This window comes from Staurois parvus, unplaced genomic scaffold (genome assembly GCF_062004578.1).
Source record: "Staurois parvus isolate SC_StPar_1 unplaced genomic scaffold, SC_StPar_1.0 ptg000264l, whole genome shotgun sequence".
Taxonomy (NCBI): domain Eukaryota; kingdom Metazoa; phylum Chordata; class Amphibia; order Anura; family Ranidae; genus Staurois; species Staurois parvus.
In genome coordinates, this window is record NW_028318060.1 from 226,930 (window position 1) to 254,131 (window position 27,202).

At 41.1% G+C, this 27,202-nt stretch overlaps 1 protein-coding gene across 5 annotated transcripts in view; it reads right to left on the minus strand.

Moving 5' to 3' along the window:
• Positions 1 to 27,202, minus strand: part of KHDRBS2 (KH RNA binding domain containing, signal transduction associated 2) — a 457,209-nt gene that overhangs the window by 177,502 nt on the left and 252,505 nt on the right. For all 5 annotated transcript variants that reach the window (XR_016313303.1, XR_016313304.1, XR_016313305.1 and 2 more), the window contains exons 5-6: positions 20,034 to 20,161; positions 13,416 to 13,608 (exon numbers count right to left, since the gene is read on the minus strand). Coding sequence is in view for 1 of the 5 variants with exons in the window: in XM_089681314.1 (XP_089537440.1) it covers positions 13,416 to 13,608; positions 20,034 to 20,161 (321 nt within the window). In the remaining 4 variants the exon portion in view is untranslated. The remainder of the gene's footprint in view (positions 1 to 13,415; positions 13,609 to 20,033; positions 20,162 to 27,202) is intronic.

The window sequence follows — 27,202 nt, forward strand, 5'->3', positions numbered from 1 at the left end:
GATGGGCGAAAGGAACACTGCTGATGGGCAGTCTGTGACAGGTCCTCTTTATTCTGGGGTGGTGTGCACAGTAATGACAGATAGATCAGTAACTCACTGTTCCCCGACTCTCTTCTCCTCACACAGGATCTGTGTGTGAGGAGAAGAAGCCAGTAACAGCGAGTTACTGGCCTTTGCTTACATTTGTGTCCAATTACAGTTGATCACGTGGTAAAGAGCTGTTGTCATTGGCTCTTTACTGTGATTGGTGATGCAATGTGTCCAAGGAACACAGCTCACTGCTGTCTGCCACGCTGCATGCCCCCAAGGGAGAGCATATGCGGCTAGAGTGGGAGGACGTCATATGACATCCTCCCAGAACAAGAACGGTCCCACCTGACCATTGCTGGTGATGTTGCACATCTGTGGGATGTATACAACCAACTAAAGCAACACTAACATTTACATTTAAATTGCTTGCAAAATAACATTTGTAAACAAACAGCTTATGAAGATCTGGAACCCCCCTTTAAAAAATAGGGGACCCCTAGATACCACTCCCCCACATTAATAAGTAAGGTGTACATAGTACCCCTACCCATTTCCCAGAAAAAAAATGAAACTTAGAAATAAAATATTTGACCAGTCTTTTATTAAAAAATAAAAATCTCCCAAAAGTCCTTTAATATAAATTCATCGTCAGCCATGATGCCCACCACCTGCTGACTTGGTGATGGAAATAAATGACAGACCTGACGCAAATGACTGATAATGATGCTACTTTTCATTGAATGACAGTTTCCAGAGGAAGGGTGGGATAGTGGTAACATGATTGACCAAATATGGTCATGGCCATGGCCATATTAGTCAAGGTCATTGCCCGAATATGGCCAGTAACCATATTTGGGCAGCGATATCACCACTATCCCCATCCCTTTGCTTTTGTGTACAGGGATTCCAGGTCATGTAATCAAATGGTGACATTTGTTGTTAAGGACACACTGGATGCAAGCACCTGCTGTTTTTTTAGGAACCTTTGTCAGTGGGAAGCTGTCATATATAGAAGTGGTAGAAATACAACATTTTAAAGTGAATTTTAACTCCTGTTGAGTAGGGGATTGAATTGGCAAAAGTTTTGATGTTTGTCTGAATGCCCAAACAGTTATATTCAAATATGGTTTGGGTCAACACTAATAATGGGCAATGCATCAAGCACAGTAGTTGAAAATGGTCAACATTAGGTTTCCAAGTCAGGAAAACTGGTTGATATTTTCATTGTAGAGCTCCATCAGGAACCTAGGGGCTCTATGTGAAATATGAACAAGTATGTTGTTGTCTGGGGGTTATTGCTACATTAAAGCGAATAAGATTTAAGAAAATCTAGTTAATTTCTACATTTCTGCTTACCCTTACATGGATAGCCACTTAAGGACCAAGTGTATTCTGACACTTCTCTCCTACACGTAAAAATCAGTGTTTTTTTGCTAGAAAATTACTTAGAACACCAAAACGTTATATATTGTAATTTAGCAGAGGCCCTAGAGAATAAAATGGCAGTTTTTTTTTTGCAATTTTTTATGTCAAACATTATTAGCAAAGCGGTTTTTTAAATGCAATTTAAATAAAAAACACTTTACTGAATAAAAAAAAATATATATAACCCATTTTTTGTAAAATATGAAAGATGATATTATGCTGAGTAAATAGATACCTAACATGTCATGCTTTAAAATTGCGCTCATGGAATGGCGCCAAAACTACAGTACTTAAAAATCTCCATAAGCAACACTTTAAACATTTTACATGTTACCAGTTTAGAATTAAAAAGGAGGTCTAGTGCTAGAATTATTGCTCTTGCTATAACGTTCACTGTAATACCCCATATGTGTGGTGCGAACACCATTTACACATGTGGGTGTGACCTTCGGTATGTATGCATTCGCCACTACATGCAAGCACGGAGGGGATGGGGGCACTTTAAAATGTATTTACATTGTTAATTTTTACACTGTCCCTTTAATTTTTTTTCAGTTGCTTTTATTGCTATAGCAAGAAATGTAGGCAGAGTTCTGGGGTCTATAAGACCACATCTCTCCTTTACAATGGAAAGCATGAGATAAAAAAAAGCATCAAATCTACTGCTTTCCAAAAACAATTTCATTATTTACATTGGGCCGGAACTGTAAGTCACATCTTGACATCACTCTGGTTCTCATAGACCATAGAGATCACTTCTAAAAGTGATCCAGCAGCTGATCAGCCACCCAAATCACTTTTAACAGTTAGAGAATCACCAGCTGAAAAAGACAACACTGGGGTTATGGCATATTGCTGCAGCCATAACACTGGTATTCCACTTGAAAACAATAATGTATTTTCCCAGTTAGACGGTTTTCAAGTGTTAAGAAATATATACAGTACATTTCTTCTGATAATGTTTGACAATCACTTCCAGGATAAATAAATGGTGTAATTTGAGTTTCTTTCTAATAGTCTTTAGTCTTTATAGTAAATATGTAAATTTTAAATGATGTCCGAGGTACTTCCTTCTTTCTGCTTATGTACTGAGAATTGCGATGTGGTTGTGGACAGCAGCAAACACAGTTATGATAGTACTAATAAAGGACTGTGTAGGAGAGAACAGTTAGAAATGATAAGTTGAGCTTTAAAGCTGTAGCAGAGAAGCATAGAACATATAACATGATCAGGGTTGAGATTGCAGATAATGCTGCCCTAGGTATATATAAATTATGATGCCCTGTACCTAATGCTAATGCTTCATGACCCCCCCATTGTAATTTATTGAAACCAGCATGAGATGAACTGTCTTATTTATAAAACGCAGCTACAGCTACCACTACTGTACACTGTACAGTCCGTCAAACAAGGTCATACAGAAAAAATGGAGTCATCTTACTTAAGCTATATAGAATCCATATGACTCCCCACAGAAGATATTCCTTTCCTTATGTCCTGTTGCTGGCTTTATATACACATGTCCAGAGGTGGCCAGACAATATGCTCTCTCTTATTTGTTGTCTTAATCAAAGACCCATAATTGTCTAATGTTAAGACATAACCCAAAATGTTTTAAAATTGCTTTTTAACAATGTAATTCTCAGTGAACTAATTATGAAAAAAAAACATCTGAACTCTGATATTATCATGTGATTTACACAGTGGGATAATTAGCTGGTACTATGATTTCAATTACAATCCAAGGAAAAAAAATTGATTGGACACATCAAACTTTTCTATATTTTTGAATGAATTATTTTGGACATTGTTTGCCCGTGGGTGCAGTTTGTTCTGATTAACGTAGCTAATCATTTATCAAAAAAGTTTCACAAAAGATTAAGATAAAATATATTATATATATAATTTACACATTGAAAGGTTTCAGAGTATTACTAATCTTTGCCATATACAGGAATATAGAAACTAATATAGATACTGTATATTTCATGCGAACGCAAACATGGTACATGACTCCAAAGTCTTGTGCTTAGATGATTTCAAATTTTAAATTTGGAAAAAAAGTAATACTATGTATAAAAACACATCAATACAACAACAAGAGCCTTAGATCCTGCAGTAACTGCAGTATAAAGAGAGAAAACCTGTACCTAGCTATGTATAGTATTTAGTGGTGTTCAGAACATTGTGAACTACAACCATTTAACTCATATAATATATCCCAAACTGTCAGCCACTGGTAGTAAAACAAAAATCTTGACAGTAGAATGAACTGAATGTCTAAAATTCAGTGGAACCAAAAAGCTAATTCTGGCTCCCTGTTTGGGATCTTAACCCACAGGTTATTACCCCTACTCTACATTATTTAGCGATTGAAGTACTAAAAGAAAACAAAGCACTATTGCTCTATTCACTATAGCAGATTGCATGAGGAATTTAGGTGATCTGGCAAGTTTCCCAAATTATTATTATTATTATACAGGATTTATATAGTGCCAACAGTTTGCTCAGCGCTTTACAATATAATGAGAGACAATACAGAACAATACAGTTCAATACAAGAGCGTTAGGAAGGCCCTGTTTTTGGAGCTTACAATCTAAGAGGGAGGGGCTAGTGGTACAAAAGGTAATAACTGTGGGGTATGGACTGGTAGGAGGAATAGAAGATTCCATTGTTAGCTGAGGGCAAGATAGGCTTCCCCGAAGAGATAGGTTTTCAGAGATCACCTAAAAGTGAGCAGAGTATGCGATAGTCTGATAAATTGGGGTACAGAGTTCCAGAGGATGGGGGAAGCTCTGGAGAGGTCCTGGAGATGAGCATGTCAGGAAGAGACAAGGGAGCTAGAGAGCAAGAGGTTGTGCAAGGAGTGGAGAGTACGGTTTGGGTGATATTTGGAGACAAGATTGGTGATGTAATTTAGGGCAGAGTTATAAATGGCTTTATATGTTATTGTTTTGAATTTTCTTCATTGGGCAATGGGAAGCCAGTGGAGGTGGCAGATACGGAACGGTTAGTAAGGTGGATGAGTCTGGCAGCAGCATTCATGATAGATTGAAGAGGGGATAGCCTGCGATTAGGTAGGCTAATGAGGAGGGAGTTACAATAGTCAAGTTGAGAGATAACCAGGGAGTGAATAAGTTGCTTAGTTGTGTCAGAGGTTAAAAATGGGCATATCTGAGAGATTAAGTATGCAAAATTTGGACAGCGATTGGTTTGGGGCTGAAAGGACAGATGGAGTCTAGGATTACACCTAGTACCCTGGCATGAGGGGAGGGACTGATGGTCATATTTTTGATCTTGATGGAGAAGTCAGGGGAGGGGACACGGGCTAGAGGAAATACTATGAGCTCAGTTTTGGAAAAATTGAGTTTGAGAAAGTGGAGTGACATCCATGCCGATATGTCACTTAGTAGGTTAGTAATGCGAGAGGAGACTGAAGGGGTGAGGAGTAGAAAGATAGATTTGTGTGTCATCAGCATTGAAATGGTACTTAAAAACATGAGAGTTTATCAAGTGACCAAGGGAGGAGGTGTAGATGTAGAAGAGAAGGGGTCTAAGGACATAACCTTCAGGGACCCCTACAGAAAGAGGGACTGGAGTGGAGGAGCCAGAGTTATAGGTAACACTGAAGGAGCGGTGCGATAGGTAGGAGGAAAACCAGGAGAGAGCAGAGTCTTGCAGGCCAAGAGAGTGGAGTTTTTTGAGGAGGAGGGGATGGTCGACAGTATCAAAAGCCACAGAGAGGTCAAGTAGTAAGAGTACAGAGTAGTGGTCATGTCTCATGAGATAATGGAATATCAAGTCACTATCGCTTGATTGGGATATTTACCTAAAAAAGCAAAAACATTTGATAAATACCTCGTAAAACAGCATTAAGGTCAATTCACTAAAATAAATAAATAAATAAATGCATTTAATAGGTAGTGGTACTGGCATGCTGTTATTAATGAATGTAAAAATATAACAGTCAATTTGGGGTAGTCTCTACCTTTTTGGATCAATCTCTCAACAGTAATGCATACAAAACATAAATATGGAAAAACACTAAATCATTGGGGTTGATTTACTAAAGACAAATAAAGCATGCACTTTGAAAGTTGCTGCCGAGCTTGGTGTAAAACTTCACTTTCCAAAGGATACCCAATCACATGCAAGGAAAATTAAAGAAAAAAAAACTTTTGCTTTTACATGATTGTATAATGAAAGTCAGCAGAGCATCAACCCATGTACTAAGCTCTGGAGCAACTGCATTTACAAAGTGCTTAGTCTATGTGTCTTTAATAAATCCTCCCCATTACATATAGTGAAATATATATATTTTTTCCTGTCATTTTGCAAGATATTCAGAGACTTCTTTGTGTTTATATAAGCATATACATTATTTTCCGCATAAATCTCCCAATTGCTGCAAACATAATACAATGTACATGCATATCACAATGGTCTAATCCTTTGTTAGAACATATGTAATATATAGTGGGGATACTTAACTTTTTCACAGTTATTTTTAGAGATATCTTTGGCACAAATATTCACAAGACAAAATGGAATTAGGAATAGACAAGTATTCTTACAAAGGTGTGGAACTTGAGCTGTTGGGGTGTCATCAATTTGACGGTATGGCAGATGGATACCAGAATGACACTTTCACATCAGAGAATGACAATGGCTATTCGTTAACAAGAAAGAACAGACCCGTCCAAAGATATAGCAATGAATTTTCATTTTGGATAGAGTAATAGAGGGTTAGTACCCCTGCAAGGTTTTTTTTTCCATCTGTGGCCTATTGTGGAGATTTCCCCACTATCAGTGTTCAGGGTTCTGATATCAACACGAAATGTGGGATTTTATTTCCTTTCACTTTCAGTGATAAGGAGAAACAGTAACAATAGAGAGAGTGCCCCCCCTCCCCCCACAATGGGGGCAGATAGCAATAAAAACTGCCAGGTGTTTTAATCCCTCTCTACTTTATCCATCTTATTGGATATCACGTCCTGAGATAAAACACCCAATAGTTTCATGAGATAAATTTCTCACATTTTGATGAAATAACTCATGCCTTATTTTAGTAGTGTTTTTAAGTGAATTGCAAAATAGTTTTTGAAAAATGCCAACGGTTATTTTATCTCAGATGTTAAAGAGAAAAAAAACTCTTTGTGAACTGAGCAACATATGTCCTTAAAACATAAAATGTTCTTCTGGTAAAGTAGCAAGTAACAGGTACACATATCAGTCTTACTAAAGCAGAATAACATTCATGATTATTTTGTCATATAGGATTTCCCAAGAAAGCATGGTACTTCACACAAGCACCCAGAACTAATACCCAGTACAAGAACTGATGAGTGTTCAACATCAATACACAGTGCCACAATACCCATAAAAACTGTTGTACATCACTTTGACTGGAAATGTTGTCATTGCCATGTTGTGAAAGTCCATCATCCTGGGCCTTTACCTTACAAAAATCATTCAACTTTAAGTATCTGCAGTTTGTAATGTCAAGATTTTACACAGTGCTTCACAGAATACAAAGAACCAGTTACATGGATACCTTGAAGGAGCTCATGATCTCATGTCCCTATTACATTAATACATACTAGGTTCATTACGAAGGAAACTTAAGCAAACATATATCCCAGGAGGGATCTGAACCAACTACCTATAGATGCAAGACTAGAATGCTGCCCAATTAGCCACCATACTACTTGGCAAGTGGTTGGCTGCCTCACAACATAACTCCATTTATCAGAATCAACTCATACCTTTTCATTCCCTTAAAACAGTAAACCTGAATACCTCAAATAACCTCACAGTGGACACTGACTCGGCAAGCCCTTCCTGTATTAATACACTATAAATTCCAAATAGAAGGTGACTATGCCAATAGAGGCCTGTGATTAAATTAAAGAAATAAGAGGCCCCATAATGTTCAGAACTTTATTGTCGTTTCAGCCATAAAACCATTTTACATTATTCTGCCAGTACAATCAACTTAATGTGCTGTCGGTGTGAATATTTAACAGAGAGCTTTAATTAAACTTCAGATTAATTGTTTCATATGACTTATTTTTATCCTGCCACTGACCATGTAGGAAAAACAAAACTATTCATACTGCTTTAACATATAAAATTATCTTCATGAAAAGATATTTTTGCTAGTAGCCCTTCCAGCAGTACTGTACTGCTCTACCACTCCCGTAGTCTGCTGTAATAAAATCTTTCCACTTTATTGCTGTTACGGTAGAAATACAATTGGATTTTTCAAGTATCACCAGATGCTTGTCAGCTGAGCCTTAGCTCTTTATTTAAGTGCTTCTGGCATAATATCTAATCAGTTTTATTTAATCAATATGCTATCCAGCTGTTCAGATTCAGCTAAATATAATTTAGAATTTAATCAAATAATACTAGATTTATATCAGGATATCTCATTTTGCAGTTCTCAAAAAGCTCTAATCTCATAATTTGCTTCATTCTAAAACATTTTGACATATGCAATTCAAAAAATGTTTTTAACTATCCTAGTCTTCAAGAAAACGAACTGTGTTGTAATTTGATTAAACACATTTCCTGTTAGCAGGACTGGCCAGGCATGTTTTCTGTAATAATAGTACCAACAAATTAAGTTAAAATCAAGGCACAAGACATGCATAGAAAATGTTCAAATTCCTACAAAGAAAATGCATACATTTTATAATTATCAGTATTGTGCTTCAGCTTGGGTTCACATTGATGAGGTGTGGAATTCGCAGTGGTTACTGTGCAAATTCCACACAGCATCACAATCGCACCCCGTTCGTGAGAACTGCTGCGGGTATGTATGTTAAGTTAACAACACCCTGAAATCGGTTTGCAAAACTCTGTGATGTGTCAGAATCGGATCGCATGGGTGTGAATACCCATGCAATCCGATTTTACTGCGGACCAAAAAAAGGGTCCTGCACCTTCACCTTCTTGGTGCGGATGTGGTGCGATTTGAGCCATACAAAATGTATGGCTCAAGTCGTAATGCACAATTCGCATGTGATTTGCACAGGAATGTGGTGTGGTTCCTGTGCGAATCACATGCGATATGCCGCACCGCATCAGTGTGAACCCAGGCTTAAAGGAAACCTGTAAAGATGACAATAGTTAGGCTGCTACTGATAACCTCTCTGGCTCACATCACAATTTCTACATTCTGGATGCATTTTAGCATACATGTTTGCACGCATTTTTGATCTGTTTCCAATGCATTCCAGTGGGGTTTTTTATGTCTTTTTTTATTTTGACACTTGAAAAATATTTTTTCTTAATCAGGACAATGTGCATTCTGGTGCATTCTGGTGCATTTACATGTGTTCCCGTGCATTTACATGTGTTTTGCCTTATTCCAGATAAGTTTCAGATGGAAAAAATGCAGCAAATAATAATAAAGTGTACTTGTGAGCTACTATAGTGGTATGTGCAAAATTTATAAGTGGCTTAACAACTAAAAATAATTTATAAATGACTGACAACTAAATTAATGATGGTGCCTCAACACAAATACACATACTCATAATACTGTGTGATAATAAACTAATAAATAATTGATTGTGTCGCGCTCCACCTACTAAAAATAAGATATTTGAAATATTTTAACCATGCATATCATGCACTACTGTGTTGGATAATAAATAATATGAATATATATTATTCTATGATCATATAAAATAAATAAATAAAATAAAATAAAAAACCTCTGTGGTACAATTAATTATTGGACAATATTAATAAATATGTTATAAAAATAAAATCAATAATTTGAAAAACTCTAATAAATATAATAGAATTCCATATCAGTGATATTAAATCAAAAACCTTTTAAAGTGACATATATGTGCAAAACACAATGTGTATGTGCAAAAATGCAAAATACATCAATAAATTAATAATAATGATTAATAATAAATAATGAATAATATAAAATAGGCATACAAAATGAACGTGAAAAAAATTAATATCAATTGATGAATAATAAATAATAAATAAAAACCTCTATATAATCTTACTGTGCAAGTGATACTGTGTATTCACCTCACTTGTACAGCCCAAAGTCCTAAATGGGGCTATATATTGTCCTTAGCTAGACACAATGTAAATGTCCCAATTTTGATCCTTATATATTGTGAACAATATATATATTGCTGTTAAGATGGACTATAATATTGCTCTCCTTCCACTAGGTGGCCTCCCAGATTCTTCTGAGCTGTAAGGGCTAGGTGGATGGATACGGATATCCCCCTCGTCCTGGGGGGGTCAATCTCCTATCTCCTCTTCTCCCCTTTTGCTCCTCCAGTTTAGACCATGTAAAAGAAGAATTCCCACATAGTGCTTTATCTTTCAAACAAGACTTTAATTTGTCTCCGGTAAAATGCGCACTTACATTTCTCAAGACAATACAGAGCGTGTTTCAATGTGTGCCCATGCACAATAACAGTACTCGCCGCTCTGCTGACTGGTGGCGTCGTGACGTCAGAGCCCCTCCCCTACGCGTTGCGCCACAGCGTCACGTGGCTTCCTCAGGGGGATTGAATCCCCCTGAGGAAGCCACGTGACCCTGTGGCGCAACGCGTAGGGGAGGGGCTCTGATGTCACGACGCCACCAGTCAGCAGAACCTTGCTAAAATTCTAATTGCTTGCCTGTTGTTGATACAATGCAGCCTTTCTCAAAGGGTTCTGAGTTACTTACCTCTCAGATAATTAATATTCAAAACCAGCTATCCTTTTTTCACTGTGTAAGGGGGTATGCTTCCCACTGTCCAATACTGTAAAAGATACAGTCTTCACACTGATCAGTACTGTAACGAGCATTCTTACCACTGACCACATTACAGAAACATTCCATCCACTAACCACTAATGGAACAGGGCCCTTCTCCAACTTACAACAAGTTTAAAGAGCTTGTCTCCAACTGACTGCCAATATAAGGGTCCTTCCCTTCTCTAAGGCCCCACAATCTAAGGGGGCTTGCTTTACTGACCTACACTAGTAGTGACCATTACATATTTTACTGTCTGCATTTTTTTTCTTGCCACTATTATAATTATTAGTTTACTTTTAGCTGCTCTGAGTTTTAAAACCATAAACACTACTTTTCACAATAATGTACTATGAACTGTAGATTAGCAAGACTTTCCTGAGACTGGAGAGTTATTTCAAAGGTTCTTCCATGTTAAAATAGTTGAGAAAGGCTGATCTAATAGCTTCTCTTGCTTCAAATCACTGACACTCACTGAACAAGTATGAAGATCAGCACACCTGACTTTACTCATGCCTTGTGATCTGCATTCTTCTTCCAGGTCAATTACTAAAGCCAGCTAGAACTATGTAATTAGGTCACCAACAACATATGGATGTATATACAAGTATATGAATACACTAGACATATTACATAATTGCCATCACAAAAAGCAACCTGAATGGAGACATAATTCTGTCCAGTTAACATTGAAAACTGTCAGTAGCCATACATCCCCAATTTCAGTTCTGATGCTGATTTTACACTCATACCAGAGATGAGATTGTACAGCTCAAAAATTACAGAAAAACAATTTAATTCAATTTATAAATTTAATTACGTTGCTTTCTTAGTCAATGACTCATGAGTGTCTTCTGGTGCATATGGTTCTTAATGATGGCACACCATAGTACAAAGTTATTAGAGAGTTTTGTCTGGTTGTAGCAGATACTTAGCAATCCATTCCAGTGACATGTCAAATAGGGCATGTGGTTGCACACACTTTCAAATTTTACCCCGTGCAGCCATGGATATTGAGGACCATACCCATCACTTGCCAAGCCCCCACTTGTTCGCCAAACCTGTGCGTTCTCTTTTCCTGAGCTTCCCTGTGCCTCTGCTGCTGTTGCTTTGTCCATGCAGTGTGTAGCTGGTACACCATATATGTACCACCTGATGCTGGCACTGCTACTTGTTCACTTCTGACTGTTTCTCCTAGCCAAAAGCACTGTTCCTGGTACACTCTACCTGTCAATTTTGGCCTCAGGTGCCATTGCTAACCTGCTCCACCCAATGCTCCTGGCTACTGGCTCCTTTCCTAACACACTCTGTCACTCCTGGCCACAGGCACTGCTCCTGGTATGTTCCACCTGTCACTCCTGGCCACAGGCACTGCTCCTGGTGTGTCCACATCACTTACCAAGCCCCTACTTGTCTCCCACGCCTGTTCCTCTTCTATTCTTGAGCCTCCCTGTGCCTCTGCTGCAACTGCCTATTCCACACAGTCCAGATATGTTCCACCTGATGCTGGCACTGCTGCTTGTATGTGTCACCTTTCACTCCTGGCCACAGGCACTGCTCCTGGTATGCTCCACCTGTTACTCCTGGTTATAGAGCCTGCTAGTGATATGCTTCATCTGTCAAACTTGGCCATAGGTACTACTCCTGATATACTGTACCTGTCTTTCCTGGCTACAGGCACTGAGACCTCTGAGCACTTGCAGCTGGCCACAGCTATTCTTGGTTTGCTCCATTTTCTGTTACCAAATTATGCTCCTTGAAGGCTCTGCAGCTGGACAAAGCTACTCCTGGTACGTTCAATTTGCCAAACTCTACTCCTCTGAGCTTTGCAGCTTAATTTTACATGACCAAACTCAGCTCCTCTGAACCTCTGCAAGTGGGCACAGCTACTCCTGGTATGTTCCATTTACTAATATCTGCCCATCTGAGCTCTTTTTCACTTGGTTTGTGACATGTGGTTTAATATTTACATATTCTAGGTGTCTATTATTTCACAGGAAGATTCAACAATGTAGTTAAGAGATTCAGGAAACTGCTTTAAAGTAAAGTCAAATAAAATGATTGAGAATTACTCCTGCTATACACACTCTCACACCATGTTTCTATCCAGCCACCAATGTTGCCTCTTCCCATTACTAAAATATCTGATGGCTCTGGGAAATGTCAATAAGTCAAGTGGCTCTATTGCAGAGGAAAGTGAGCAATAACGTCAGAGGAAAAAACTCCAACTTCTTATGCGATAATGGATTATACAATCGTTTACAGGTTTCTGCCAACTATGAACCTTGAGATCTGTATGATCATACCTGCAAATTTGACAGCCATCTAATATACATGGTCTATGTTATGTAGTTCTGGATAAAATTAGGGGAGGATTGGGTTTTTTTTCCATCTGTGTACTATTGGAGAGCATTCCCTTCACATTCTGTCCATGTGATCAAAGTGAGGAAAATCTTTTCTCAGTCAGTTGTCCTTGCAACAAGTTCCCCAGTAACACTCCCTCTTTTATTGTTTTCAAGTGGTGGCTTAAACTACTAGATCTTCCAAGAAAAGGGCTACTAGGACAAAATGAAATGATAAATCTCCCTATCAAAACACGAACAGCAATTAAAATCTGTCAGGAGTGCAAATCTGTGTGATCTGACAAAGAAAATAGTATCCTACCTAGAGTAATAAATTTCTTTGCCATAACATAAATAAAAACACAGAGATATGAAAACTTGAAATTGAATCCCAAAAGAGTGAGTTAGGGAAAGTTTCTTAATAAAGCTTAATTTAAAGTATTGCTTTTTATGCAGTAAGGGACATCCTGTGTAAGCAAATAAACAAACCTGCATAAGCAAAATAAAAAATGTCTACATTTTCACAAACAAAAGGGATTTGTCATCTCTCTCAAACAGAGATGATAATTCTTCAATTAAAATACCCACCCCTTTGCCTAAATACAATTAATGACTCAGATGAAAGATTTTGCATAACACAACAAAAAAAGTATGCAAGCAAATTTGTACAATGCATTTTTTGCATGAATCATCTGCAATACAATGTGAAAGTTCAAAATAACTAGCATAGATCAAATCCTATACTGTATCCGCTTTGTCAATAATAATAAATACCTGAATAAATACACAAAAATATTGTGATCTACTTTAAATAAAACTGCAAAAAACTTACATAGTCATCATAGGACTCAAGGGCAAGAGGTGGTGCACGATAACCAGGGGCACCTGAAACTCCTCGTCCCCGTGCTGCAGGAACACCACGAGCTACTGGCGGCAATGGTAATGCCCCACGTGACACAGGTGAACCTCTGGGAACTGGAGTACCTCGTCCTGGTAAAGAGGGTGGAATGGTTCCTCCACGAGTCCTAAAAAAGAAAAAATAATGAAGTGGGCCTAAATTAAAAAAAATTTAAAAAAGGGCTTCCTGAACTTAAATGTGATTAACATTTGATAATTACACACAGCTCAACCATAACTGATAATAAATAATTCTTCATAGCTTTGATTATTTTAAAAATCAGTGTGCATGATCATTGTTGTCAACACCCAAATGCAAACTGCCATTAGCTGAAGTGTGCCAAGAGTATCCTAACCATCTAGATGAGAGCATGTTATTATGTTCTTATGCTGATTGGCACAGAAGCATTTTCAACCTAATAGCAATTGCCATAGGAATTGTTTCAATACTGACAAATCATTATATATGCAAACTACTGCCTTCAAACTGTTAGACAGTATCAGAATCCAGAGATATCAGTAACACACACTCAACCAACTAACAACAAGATTGCCCTTTTCATTATCCTAAAGGCCTGTACGGTCACACTTTCTGCTAGTGCGAATCGCATCACATTGACCACATTTTGAGATACTTTTAAGATCATTAAGATTTCTTTGGCAGGTTCACTTGACCTGCAGTTGATCTCCTGCTGAACTGCATTTGATCTGTTTCAAGTGGATTTTGCATTCCCATAGAATTCCCATGTGGAAGCTCATTTAAGTGGAATCACACTATGGGGGAGATTTACTAAAACTGGAGTACACAGAATCTGGTTCAGCTGTACATAGTAACCAATCAGCATCCAGGTTTTATTAAAGCTTATTTATCAAAGCTTAATTGAACTAACTGAAGTTAGAAGCTGATTGGTTCCTATGCACAGCGGCACCAGATTCTGTGTGCACCAGTTTTAATAAATCTCCTCCCATATGTAAGAGCTTTGCAGAAAATGCATACACCATTGCGTTTTCATCACTACCTTTAATGACATAATAAAGATAGACCGTTGATTTTTATTTGCAGAGCTGAATTTGTTTTGGTATTTTTGTAGAAGAGGGGTGCTGGCTTATATTAATACCCATATACTAAAGCTTTCCATACATGGAAGAGTATGCTTGTAACACCTGGATAATAATACAATGGTTAGGCTTTTTAAAATAGCAGAGAACAGTAGTTCATTTACTTTCCTCAGTTTGTGTGGATTGTTGCAGGATTTCAGTAAATGTGTATTCATGTCTGACCAGTATAGGTTTAGTCCATCTTCATTATGAGGCCTAAAAAGACCCATAAAGGCTGGATTGCTCCTTTGTTTAGAAGAGTGTTGATAAATCAAAGCCACAGTAGTATTTCTCCCAATTCATAAATAATATTTAATTTTCTGCCCTATGGCCTTAAGCCTTTAGTTTTATCTATGCTTGCTCTTTAGGCCTTTACTTTGATTATTGCTAGCGTTTTCTTGACTTTGTAATATTAGCAACGTTTGGATAATGTACAGCCAGCATAATAGAAGAAAAATGACTCATTTTTGACCTCTTTAAATTATCTACTCAAAAAGAAAAAAAATTAAAAAGCCATGTTTAGCAAAAAGTCTAGTAGGCTAAACATGTTTGTCTAGGCACTATCAAAACCTGCTTATAATTGCATCTTCACTAGTGACACTTAACAATTTGTGATCAATCTTTCAGGTCATTGCAGGGGGAAGGGGGGGAGTAAAGTCAGCTTGCATTTTGAGCGGTAAATGTTTAGCTTTTGCTCTAGTTTTTGGATCGCAGAGTCATAGAAGTTCAGTAGGATCTTTTACCTAAACTTTTACCTGAACTGAATTTTGCAAAATAGTGTTTGCATTTACATTGTAAAAACCATACAGTTCAAAGGCTAATATTTGTATATCTCTGATGGGGGGCACAGTCTCTGATGGGGGTGCTGCTTCAGATTGAGTGCGGCTTAGAATGAGTGCGAAGCAGTTAAACACAGCAGTTGAACTTAAGCAGCAGGAAGACACATCAACAGCAAGAAGCTCTACTGCATGCTGGACAGACTGCAAGCAAACACCCTGGGAAACATCTCTTCATGCCTGAGACCTACTCCGTGTACCTTTATATAATACGCCCCCTCTTCTCCTTATCATATTACTATCCTCTATTCCCAAATCTCATTTCTTTACCCCTCTGCTCCACCCCAAAACTTGTACATCTCCCCCTCACTGCTATCATCTCCCTACTATTGCTCTCTTCACCTCCCCAAAATGCCTCTTCCACTTCTCCTTCTCATTTTCCTCTCCTCCGTTCCCAAAATCCATTCACTATATCCCTCTGCTCCTCCCAAACAATTGTATATTGTGTCCTCGCTGCTTCCTTCGCCCCTCTACGGCACCCACCACCTCCTCCTATTACTCCACTCTCCCACTGACCCGAACACCTCCACTAGTAATTTCTCACGCTCCTGCACATCCCGCTCCCATGCCACCTTTCTCACCCTTCTCCTCCTCATAACCGTGGGGGACATCTCCCCGAATCTGGCCCTCCACCACCTCCCTCAATCGCACAACACCCTCCCACCTCCACGTCCCGCCGCAACCCCCACAACTTAGTATCTGTCCCCCTGCTCCCTCAAATCTCACCCCCGTTTTCATGTGCACTCCTGAACGCCCGATCGGTGTGCAACAAGCTTACCGCCATCCACGACCTCTTTGTTTCCCGCTCCCTCAACCTCCTAGCGATCACGGAAACCTGGATCCAGCCCACTGACTCTACCTCCCCTGCTGCACTCTCCTACGGAGGTCTCACCTGGACCCACTCACCCAGGCCCAACAGTCGTAAAGGTGGTGGGGTTGGTCTACTCCTGTCACCGCAGAGCACCTTCCGAGTCCTCCCAAACCCCCCCTCCCTATCCTTCTCCTCCTTCGAGGCCCACTGCGTCCGACTATTCTCCCCAACCCCCCTGAAGATTGCTGTGATATACCGGCCTCCTGGATCCATACCCCGCTTCCTGGATGACTTCTCCTCCTGGCTACCCTTCTTCCTCTCCTCTGAGCTACCCACCATCATCCTTGGGGATTTCAACATCCCTGTCAACCTCGACAACCCGGACACAGCCCGTCTCCTCCACTTAACCTCCTCCTTTACACTTGCACAGTGCATACAATCCACCACCCACTCCGACGGGAATATCCTTGATCTCGCCTTCTCCAACCGCTGTGCTCCCCACAACCTCACTAACACCCCCTTCCCTCTCTCTGACCACAACCTGATCACCTTCTCTATCTCCTCGTCCTCCAATGCCTACCCCTCCAAATGTCACACTACTACCAGCCGTAACCTCCGCAACCTTAACCCTGCCTCCCTCCACTCTGCAGCTGATCAACTCCACGACCGCATCCTCCCCCTGTCCTGCCCTGACTTGGCTATGACCGCCTACAACAACGCGCTCTCAACAGCCCTTGACTCACTAGCGCCTTTAACCACACGCAACATCAGACCCCGACCGCTCCAGCCCTGGCAGACTGATCACACCAAAACCCTCAAATGACACAGTCGTGCCCTGGAGCGACTATGGCGCAAAACCAAATCCCAACAAGCCTTCACCCGCTACAAATCTGCCTTCCACACCTACACCTCCTCCCTCCATGCTGCCAAACAGGCCTACTTCTTGACCCTCATCAAGGCCCTCTCCTCCAATCCTCGCCGACTCTTCTCCGCCTTCAACTCTCTACTCTCTCCACCCCCACCTCCACCCAGCACCTCACTCACTGCCCTTGAGATTGCCAATCACTTCAAAAACAAGATTGACACAATTCGCAAGGACATTGCCGCAACTCACACACCCTCTCAACCCGTCCCCTCTCACACAGCTACCCCCTTATCCCCCCTCCTCCTCTACATAACCCGCAGGGACTTTGTCGCTGCTCAAACTCTCTCCAACCCCCTTCACCCTCACTCAGCTACCCCTTATCACCCCTCTCCCACGGCCCCACCACTGCTCTGACCTCCTCTTCCACCCCACCCTACATTCCTCATACTGAAGCTCCCCCAACACTCCGCACCTTCGACCTTACTACCATCGAGGAAGTCTCCAAGATCCTCTCTGATGCCCGCCTCACCACCTGCCCCCTCGACCCTTCCCCTCACAACTCCTACGACCTCCTTCCCCCTCCATCCTACGCTCCCTCACCCACATCTTCAATCTCTCCCTCTCCTCCGGCACTTTCCCCTCCCTTCTGAAACATACACACATCACCCCCATACTTAAAAAGCCCTCCCTGGACCCCAATGACCCGAACAACCTCAGACCCATCTCCCTGCTCCCATTTACATCTAAACTCCTCGAGCGCCTAGTTTACACCCGCCTATGCTCTCACCTCAACGACAACAACCTCCTTGATCCCCTACAGTCCGGCTTCCGTCCCCTACACTCCACCGAAACTGCCTTACTCAAACTCTCCAACGACTTGCTAACCGCCAAAGCTAATGGCCACTATTCAGTGCTCCTACTCCTTGACCTCTCTGCGGCCCTCGACACAGTCGACCACCCCCTCCTTCTCAAAAAACTACACTCCCTCGGCCTCAGAGATTCTGCTCTCTCCTGGCTCTCATCCTACCTGTCACAACGCTCCTTCAGCGTTACCTATAATGCTACCACCTCCCCCTCACTCCCTCTCTCTGTTGGGATCCCTCAAGGCTCTGTCCTCGGGCCCCTTCTCTTCTCCATCTATACCTCCTCCCTTGGCCAACTCATACACTCTCACGGCTTCAACTACCACCTCTATGCCGACGACACACAAATCTATCTCTCAGCCCACCACCTCACCCCCTTGGTCTCAGCCCGAATCACACTCCGCTCCTCACAAGACCTCCTTCTCTCTAGTTCCCTGGTCTCCTCCTCCCATGCCCGCCTCCAGGACTTCTCCAGGGTGTCACCCATCCTCTGGAACTCCCTGCCCCAACCCATCAGATTATCACCTACTCTCCTCTCCTTTAGGCGCACCCTGCAAACCCATCTCTTCAGGGAAGCCTACCCCACCCCCTGCTAACTTGCCAACCTCCTCCACTCTTCCTACCACTCCATCCCCCACAGCTATCTCCTCCTGTGCCACCATCCCCTCCCTCCTAGATTGTAAGCTCGAAAGAGCAGGGCCCTCAATCCCCTCATGTTTTGTATTGTATTGGTATTGTTCTGTCACATGTTCTGTCCCCCTTTGTAATGTACAGCGCTGAGCGAACTATTGGCGCTTTATAAATACTGTATAATAATAATAATAATGTAAAGTATCTATAATAAGTAAGCCCAGGGGGCCACCATATGTCATGGGAAATCTGGCTTTTCTTTAACTGGTTTTAGCATTAGGAAAAAGCTTGGAAGCCACTTCTGGCATACTCTAGTCTAGCAAAAGGGTGAATTGCACTGCATTTCAATGAGATTGGAAAACAGAGGACAAAAACTGAAATACTGCAGTAACTCTCACTGCAGAGCATCAGGAAACACATGTAAAATGTCACACTGGTGGAAATACTTTCAATAATTGTGATTGTTGCTGTCTAAATGGGTGTGTGAATTGGCTTTGGCTGTAGGAAGTGGTGAGTTGGGATCTATAGATTGTAAAATAAATTAAAATTAGAGCTAAGCATCAGTGTGTTGGGGGATCAGGTCACTCACTGTCAGGGAATTCCCGTGAGACGGCTGGTGAATAGACGTGTGCATGCGCACAGAAATGCACGATCTCGCACATGAACGGCGAAGATTGGCGCCAGACGGACTATTTAAAAGGTGCCTGTGCCTGTGCAGAGTGCTGACTGGTCTTCAGCTGTTCCCCATTTCCTGCTCGTTCCTGTGTGATTTCCTTGTTTCTGACCTGGCTTGTTCCTGACCTGACTCTTGTTTACTCTCCTGCTTGATACTTGTTCCTGACTTCGGCTCTGCTCCTGACTTTGGCTTGCTTATAATTTGGTACCTCACTGTCCGCCCGTTGATGACCCCGGCTATTCCTATGACATTGCTCCTGTCTCTCATCCCAGTTTCCTGCCTTGCTCTGGTGCACGCCTGGCGATCTACCATACCAGCCCTGCATATCGCTACTGTTCCTGAATCGGTGGTCCAGCAGTCTTTTAAAGACTCCAACTGCAAGTGCTTCAAACAACATCTGCTGGCACTCTTGTCCCCCTGGTCCCTAGACACCCTCTGTTCCACTTCCAGTGGGGTCAGGGCTAGTGACACAAGTGAGGCCGACCTCGTAATTTCAGTACCCAATTAGGTACGTGACACTCACATTCATGATTATACTGTCAGCTCCTGACAGTGGCCAGATAGCATATTACAGGTCTGTCACTTCCAGCTTAAGGAAGGCATTGAATGAAACCAAATTTGTCAACAATCATCCAACAGCTGGAATTTACTGTACCATATAAAAATGTCAAATTTCCCCACTAGCTGTCTTTTCAGCCAGTTACTGTAAGTCTTACAGGTGCAATAGTGAAAGTAAGATAACTGAACATTTCTTACAATGAATAAGACATTTACCTGACAGTTATAGTAGGAACTAATCTTATTCCTCTACTTCTTGTTACTTTACTTTTACTGGAGTCTTCAGAACCATTTAAATAAGAAAGCTCTCTTAATTGTTCTTGCCGAATTTCATCATTATAATCCTGCAAAATAGAAAACAGTGACACTAATAATTAATAATGCTAAGTAGCAGAAAAAAGAAAAAAAAATCAACTTTCACAAGAGGGCAAAAAAAAAACTTTGCATGGTCCATTTTTTTCCAACAGGGAAGAATTGCAGAATGAGTGGAGAGACAAAATAATTTTCCCATAAACCTCAAAAGCACTAGAAAATGGAAAGTATTTCAATTTCTATTACTATTGCTTTCAAATACAAATTTAAAGGTTTATCATATTCAGTGAGCACAGTGAGAAATTTGATTAATCAGATGTCTTAATAAAAATTATTTTTATTTTTTGGTTCACATGTATTATGGTTAATCCATATGCAAAACTCTATTACATGGTAATTTTAGCATTCAACAATTACTTGAAAATTTATATAAAAATACTAACATCTTTTATGACTACTCGTAGATTCTATAGAGTCCAAACATTTAGATTATTGCAGACAAACATAAAAAGAGGCTGGCCCCTATGTCTAAATGACTATAATGTAATGTCTGTGCAAAAATTATGAGTGCAGCGCTAATTAGTATCTAATAGAACCGTAATACAATATATACTCAATCCCCAAAATAAATCCAAGATACTCAATACATATACAGTGTCATGCATGTATTCCCTCATGGGGAATATCCCGTGCAAAAACGTGAAAATAAAGTAATATATAATATAATAACATATATACTAATAATAAACAGTGCCACACAAAAAGTGCACAAAGGAATGAACGATAGTTCAAATACGAGAAAAGTCCAAAGTTAATAATAATAATACTGATGATGCTGTGTTGAATGATGAACTTCACACTCCACTCTTCATGCAAAATTATGTGCAGTGTACGTGATTCACACGTGACAATCCTTAACAGCCAAAATGCCCCCTCACCTCCTTCCTTAGACCCCAAGGGGCCAGCACGCTTTTAGGATCACACGATCCTATCAGTATGGATCACTCTCTAGAAAATATCTTCCTCCTCCAGCGTCCACCAGTTTAGCAGCCATCTCCTCCCAGGGTCATAGTAAGACACAAGCAGAGACCCTCCATAGTGCAACCAGTAATTTTATTGGTAATAGGTATAAAAAGTAGATTTCCACTCACAAAACGATGAATCTTCCAGCCTCCTACCACATGCTATGGGTGTACTGCATGGGTAATACACAGGGTGTTCCAATATGGCCCCCACGCCGGAAATGACGTCACCACAATTACCGGAAGCTCCTCCCCACGTACCGACGCGTTGCGTCACGCCCACTTCGTGACTTCATCAGCCCCTGTAGTCACTACATCTGTTCACTTAAATTTTTTCCTTCCAATGTAAATGTAGTTTAAGCTTACTGGATAAAAGGAGGTTGTGTTCTCTTTAATAATCAAATCCTGTTTAAGTAAATAATCCTGTTTTTTATCATTTCCCTTGCACTTGATTGGGTATTCAGTGCTTCAGCGCGTAACCTTATTTACCTTGCTAAGTGAACATACACTTACTAACTGAACAGTCGCTACTCTAAATATTTCCATTGTATTTTGCATACAGTTCAAAACAATATTAGTTTCACTATTTTACCAAAATAAAAAGTCCTAAAACAGTGTAAAATGAACTTTTATATACAAAGGTATTATAAAAATACTCCACATTGCCAGAGGGTAACACTATGAAACTTTTGATCCCAAATTATAGTGTGTATTACTCACAGACCTGGTGGGGTTAATGAACAGCTTTAGCCTCACAAATATTTAACCATCTTCAAGATATGTTCATTATATTGACACTGTCAGTGTTAAAAGTTTATCACACTGGTCTCCAGTCCCCTGAAGAGTCACAATGCAGTATAGGAAATGGACTGGAGAGGATGAACTGTCAGCAACAGGGGAGGATGTAGAGACAGGAGATGAAGAGATGTCATCAACTGTCACCTGCACACAGAAAAGGCAGCCATCCTTGCCATCTTTCAATTCCATCGTCCTTTAAGGTCGCTAAATTTATGTCATCCTTCATTTCAGTTACATATTCTTTCACTGTGCCTTCAAGTTGTTCAGTTGTTTACAGCAATGTTCTAACCATTTAGTAATAGCTTATTCTTGTATTTGTCATCTCTATTTAAATTGCTTTAAAATGAGTTGACTTGATTTGCAATGCCGGAGAATGTCACAGCTTCAGTTAGTAAGACTTGTTTTTTTTGCCTTTGGCTTATGTCACTTTGGGCTTCTTTCTATTTACATACTTATTAAATATTTATTATATATTTTTCTTACACTTCAGCATATAGCCCAGTTCAATTTATATTTATCAAATACAGATAGAATTGCATAGCCAGCTAGCTATTAATAGGATGCAAAACGAACAAAGTATATTGATATCCAATAATGCTACAATGAGCACAGGCACTCCAAGGCATCCGTTCAGGTTTTTGTATCACTGTTTATTTGTATGAACCTGGGGATCTATGTGCACATGAAAATGCATATATTTTTTTTACCACCACCTGGGCATTCACTAAAAAGAATCTTGTCTGACAGTTCTGTGCTTGGAGAGTTTGAGCCTTCTCTGCATTCCTGAATACCATTGCATTTTTCTGTCCCCTGTTGCTGATTTTAGTTTGTTCTGGCTGTCTTGTTTTGTCTGTGTTCACTGGACCCTGAATTATGAATCTGTGCTGTCTGAACTATCTATGCGGCTCATTTATGAGCCATCTACCTTTGCCACATGTCCTTCCTTGTAATAGTCTATGTCAAGAGTACTATCTTGCTGACTGTTTCAGCATACTTACTTTTAAGCAAGTTGCATGAAAGTGGAGAATGTGCTTCAGGCATTCCATTAATTTATTCTGCAATTTTTTTAAGCTTTAATTTACACGCATTGGCGAATATTAAAAGCTGATTTTTTTTCTGTTTCTTCTTTCTCTGGTAAATGTGAGCTAATAAATATTTATTCAACTAAAGGGATACATTCTAATGTATGAAGAACAACTTTTAGGACACATTACAATTGCTACATGGTACACAGGAATTGTTTTAAGATCAGAGTAATCTGTTTTATGTTAAATTACATAAATAAAACCAGTCTTATATGTCCTATGTCCGGGGCTGCTGTTAGAAACCATGGGGCCCCATACAGCCAACCTGAAAGGGACCCCAAAGAAAACAAAATTTACTATGCTTCAATTATGAATGAACACAGTGAGTGACCTCTACCAATCACTCATTGAGTTCATTCAGGAAAGAAAGGGGCTGAAAAATGTGACATATTTACTGGACCCTTCCAGCCACTCTCCATCCCTGAAGTATCCTATTGTGTGCTTGCAGCTGCTGGTCAGAAGGAGAGGAGGGAAGCACTGTGAGGGTGGGGGGCACACAGTGGAGCCTGGGCAGCAGGGGGAACATATGGTGCACAGGGAGGGCAATGCGTTTGGTGGGGAAGAAATTACTGGAAATGATCCCTCTCTCTGCAGAAGCTGAAAGCCAAAAAAAAGGGAGAATAGAAGAAGCCAGCTTCAAGTTGTGGCAAAAAGAGCCATGCAGGGGAATGGTTCCAGTAATTCCCCCCCCCCCCGCCGTGCTGATCACCCTCCCAGCCCACATCTAATTCACCTGGTTGCTTGGGCCCGCATGCTGGCCTGGGTCGCATACAGAAGGACAAGTGGTACCCCCTTATCCACGGCCCTACCTATGTCAAATGAATACTATATGTCTATATTAAAAGTATTGTACATTTTCAGTGAGCATGTAGTTTGAATTGCTGTTATTACAGTGTTTACATTCCAAAAAAGTGAGGTTTATATATTGCATGCTTACTCCGTTATATTTACTGCATTAAATGAAGAGATTGTAGATTAGCAATTTAGGACAAATAGATCAGCTACAATGAAGACTTTGTCTAAATGCCTAATGGCTTTGAACACAACATATACAGTATTGTAAGTCACACATGGAGTGCATTGATTTTTTTTTACGACTGGTTCATTTGCTTGTGTTGTAAGAAGGTGTAGCTAAATACAACCATTGTGTAGCTTGCATATTTATCTATATAGAAAAGCAGTTTTGAGACATTAATAGACAAGATTGTTTATGTATGTCGAGCTGATTTCTACAGACCAACAAATTTAAAGTGGTATTAAAGATTATGCTTTTTTTTTTTTAAATAACAAAAATGTTATACTTACCTGCTCTGCTCAGTGGCTTTGCACAGAAAAGCCTCGATCCTCTTATTTTTGGGTTCATGCTGGTGCTCCTGGCTCCTCCTTCTTGACCCCTGCCCCCAAATAGCAAGCTGCTTGTTATGGGGGCACTGCTATACGCTCGCTTCCAAGCTCAGTTATTTGTGTCCATAAGACACAGAGACCCACCAATTGCTCCCTTTGCTGTCACAGCCACATACAGAAATATTATTTATGCAGTGCAACCACCAGCATAATATATTTATAATAATATATTTAACAACCACTGGTTAAGTACACCCATTACATTATAGCAATAAGGTCCTCTAAACAGTAGCAACCTGTCAATGACTACGTGGGTGCAAAAGGGGTACTTATATACAATATTTAGGCAACAGGTGTGAGAGCCTTTATCATCATATGTCACCCAAATATATTGCCACTTGATCATCTCTAACCCCCTATCCAACAACAATTCACACCTTCAACTACCGTATTTGCCGGCGTATAAGACGACTTTTTACCCCTTAAAAATCTTCTCAAAAGTCGGGGGTCGTCTTATACGCCGGTATAACATGACATGACACTTTTAAGGGGGGCGGCGCGGTGCCGCCGCCGCCCCCCCCCCTTCCCCTAACGGAAGGGACACTAAGTACAGGGGTGGGCAGGGGCTATTTCTTACCTGGTTCCGGTCCCACGACGATCCGGTCCAGGAAGCGCGGCTGCGCCTTCAGTTCGGCCACTGGATGTTCGCGCGGCTGCTCGGCTCCGCCTCCTCACCAGCGATTGGCCGCCAGAACTGTAGCTCAGGAAAGGCACACAGGCGGCCAATCACCGGCGAGAGGGTGGAGCCGAGCGGCCGCACGAAAATCGAGTGCAGGACCAGCAGGTAAGTGGTCAGTGTAGAGGTGCTGCTGCAACCACATATGCTGGCTGCAGCAGCACCATACGAGAACAGAGTCAGCAAGTGTCAGTGGGAGGAATAGTGCCCCATCATTGGTGTCACTGATACCAATGATGGGGCACTATTCCTCCCACTGATACCAATGATGGGGCACTATTCCTCCCGCTGATACCTATGATGGGGCACTATTCCTCCCACTGACACCAACGATGGGGCACTATTCCTCCCCCCCACTGACACCAACGATGGGGCACTATTCCCCCCCCCACTGACACCAATGATGGGGCACTATTCCTCCCCCCCACTGACACCAACGATGGGGCACTATTCCCCCCACCACTGACACCAACGATGGGGCACTATTCCACCCCCCACTAACACCAACGATGGGGCACTATTCCACCCCCACTGACACCAATGATGGGGCACTATTCCACCCCCCACTGACACCAACGATGGGGCACTATTCCACCCCCCACTGACACCAATGATGGGACACCATTCCTCCCACTGACACCAATGTTGGGACACTATTCCTCCTACTGACACCAATGATGGGGCACCATTCCCCCCACTGATACTAATGATGGGACACTATTCCCCCCACTGATACCAATGATGGGGCACTATTCCTCCCACTGACACCGATGATGGGGCACTATTCCTCCCACTGGTGTGCACTGGAAGAGGGGTAGTCTTATACGGCGAGTATAGCCCAAACACTACATTTTAGCAGGAAAAGTAGGGGGGTCGTCTTATACGCCCAGTCGTCTTATACGCCGGCAAATACGGTACATCATTTTTTAATAATTACCACCCCAGACTTTATGGCACTATGGTGATTAGACTGTATAATTAAAAGAGGGTGGTTTCACAAATGTGCTTGGACAATTTTATTTGCTATAAATGCTGTGATATGTTCTTATTAGAAATGAATAAGCTTCTTGAATAAGTAGCAACACTGACAGGGAAAGGCAGAGGTTCTGCACATGAAACCCAGTATGGGGCTAGCAGGATCTGCAGAACAAAGCAATGCTCAGGCTACATCATATAAATGCAGGGCTTTTCTGTCTTCCCTGTCTCAGAATGGCCATGCTATACAGCCACAGCACACAGAGGAGGTAGTTTTGTCGCTGACAAAGACTTCCTCTTCTTATTCCTCTTTTTACCGCCAAGTGATTTTCAAGAATAAAGAGGGGATAGATGATAAGGTGGCAGACCTTCCATGGGTGCTTCTGTTTGGAGAGGAGGAAACTTATGAGATACAGAGCAGCAGCAAGGAAGGATTTTGTCCAGGAGCAGGGGCAGGTTGCAGAGGAATGGAGTGAGCAGTCATCCTAACAGGTACATGGTGCAGAAAGCAGGGGCATGGGCAGGTACGCTACAAACCTTTAACAGAACACTGGGTCCATCTTCTGGTGGCTGGAAAGGTTACAAGATGGGCCACACTGCTGGAGCTAGTGGTGCCATCATATGTCTCATCTTATGGAGAGAGAGCAGTCATCTGTACTCCCTCTTCCTCATTGCCTATAGTCTTCAACTCCTGGAACCAGATGTTACCCCAAGAACCCCATTACCTATGCAATATCCTAGTCTAAATAAATGTCTAGTCTAGTCTAAATAAATGTCTAGTCTAAATAAATGTCATAGTCTAAATGTTGAGTTGAAGATAGTTTGTCTTGGGGACAGGAGCCACAATGGACCAGAACTTCTGGCAGCTCGCCAACATTTTTTTAATTGTGCATAAATACAGAACAATCAAAAGCTGCCTGCCACCTCCTGATTTGTGATACGCTCATGTGCTGGAACCCAAAACTGGCCATGTCGCAGAGGCTGCATCAGCAGCAGCATTCCATCAATGGGTACATATTCAATCACAATATGTAGACAGGCTCTGGAGAACTAGGGTTCTTTTTACTGCATCAGTGATTTGTGATTATGAATGCTTGCCGAATTTTGGCACCT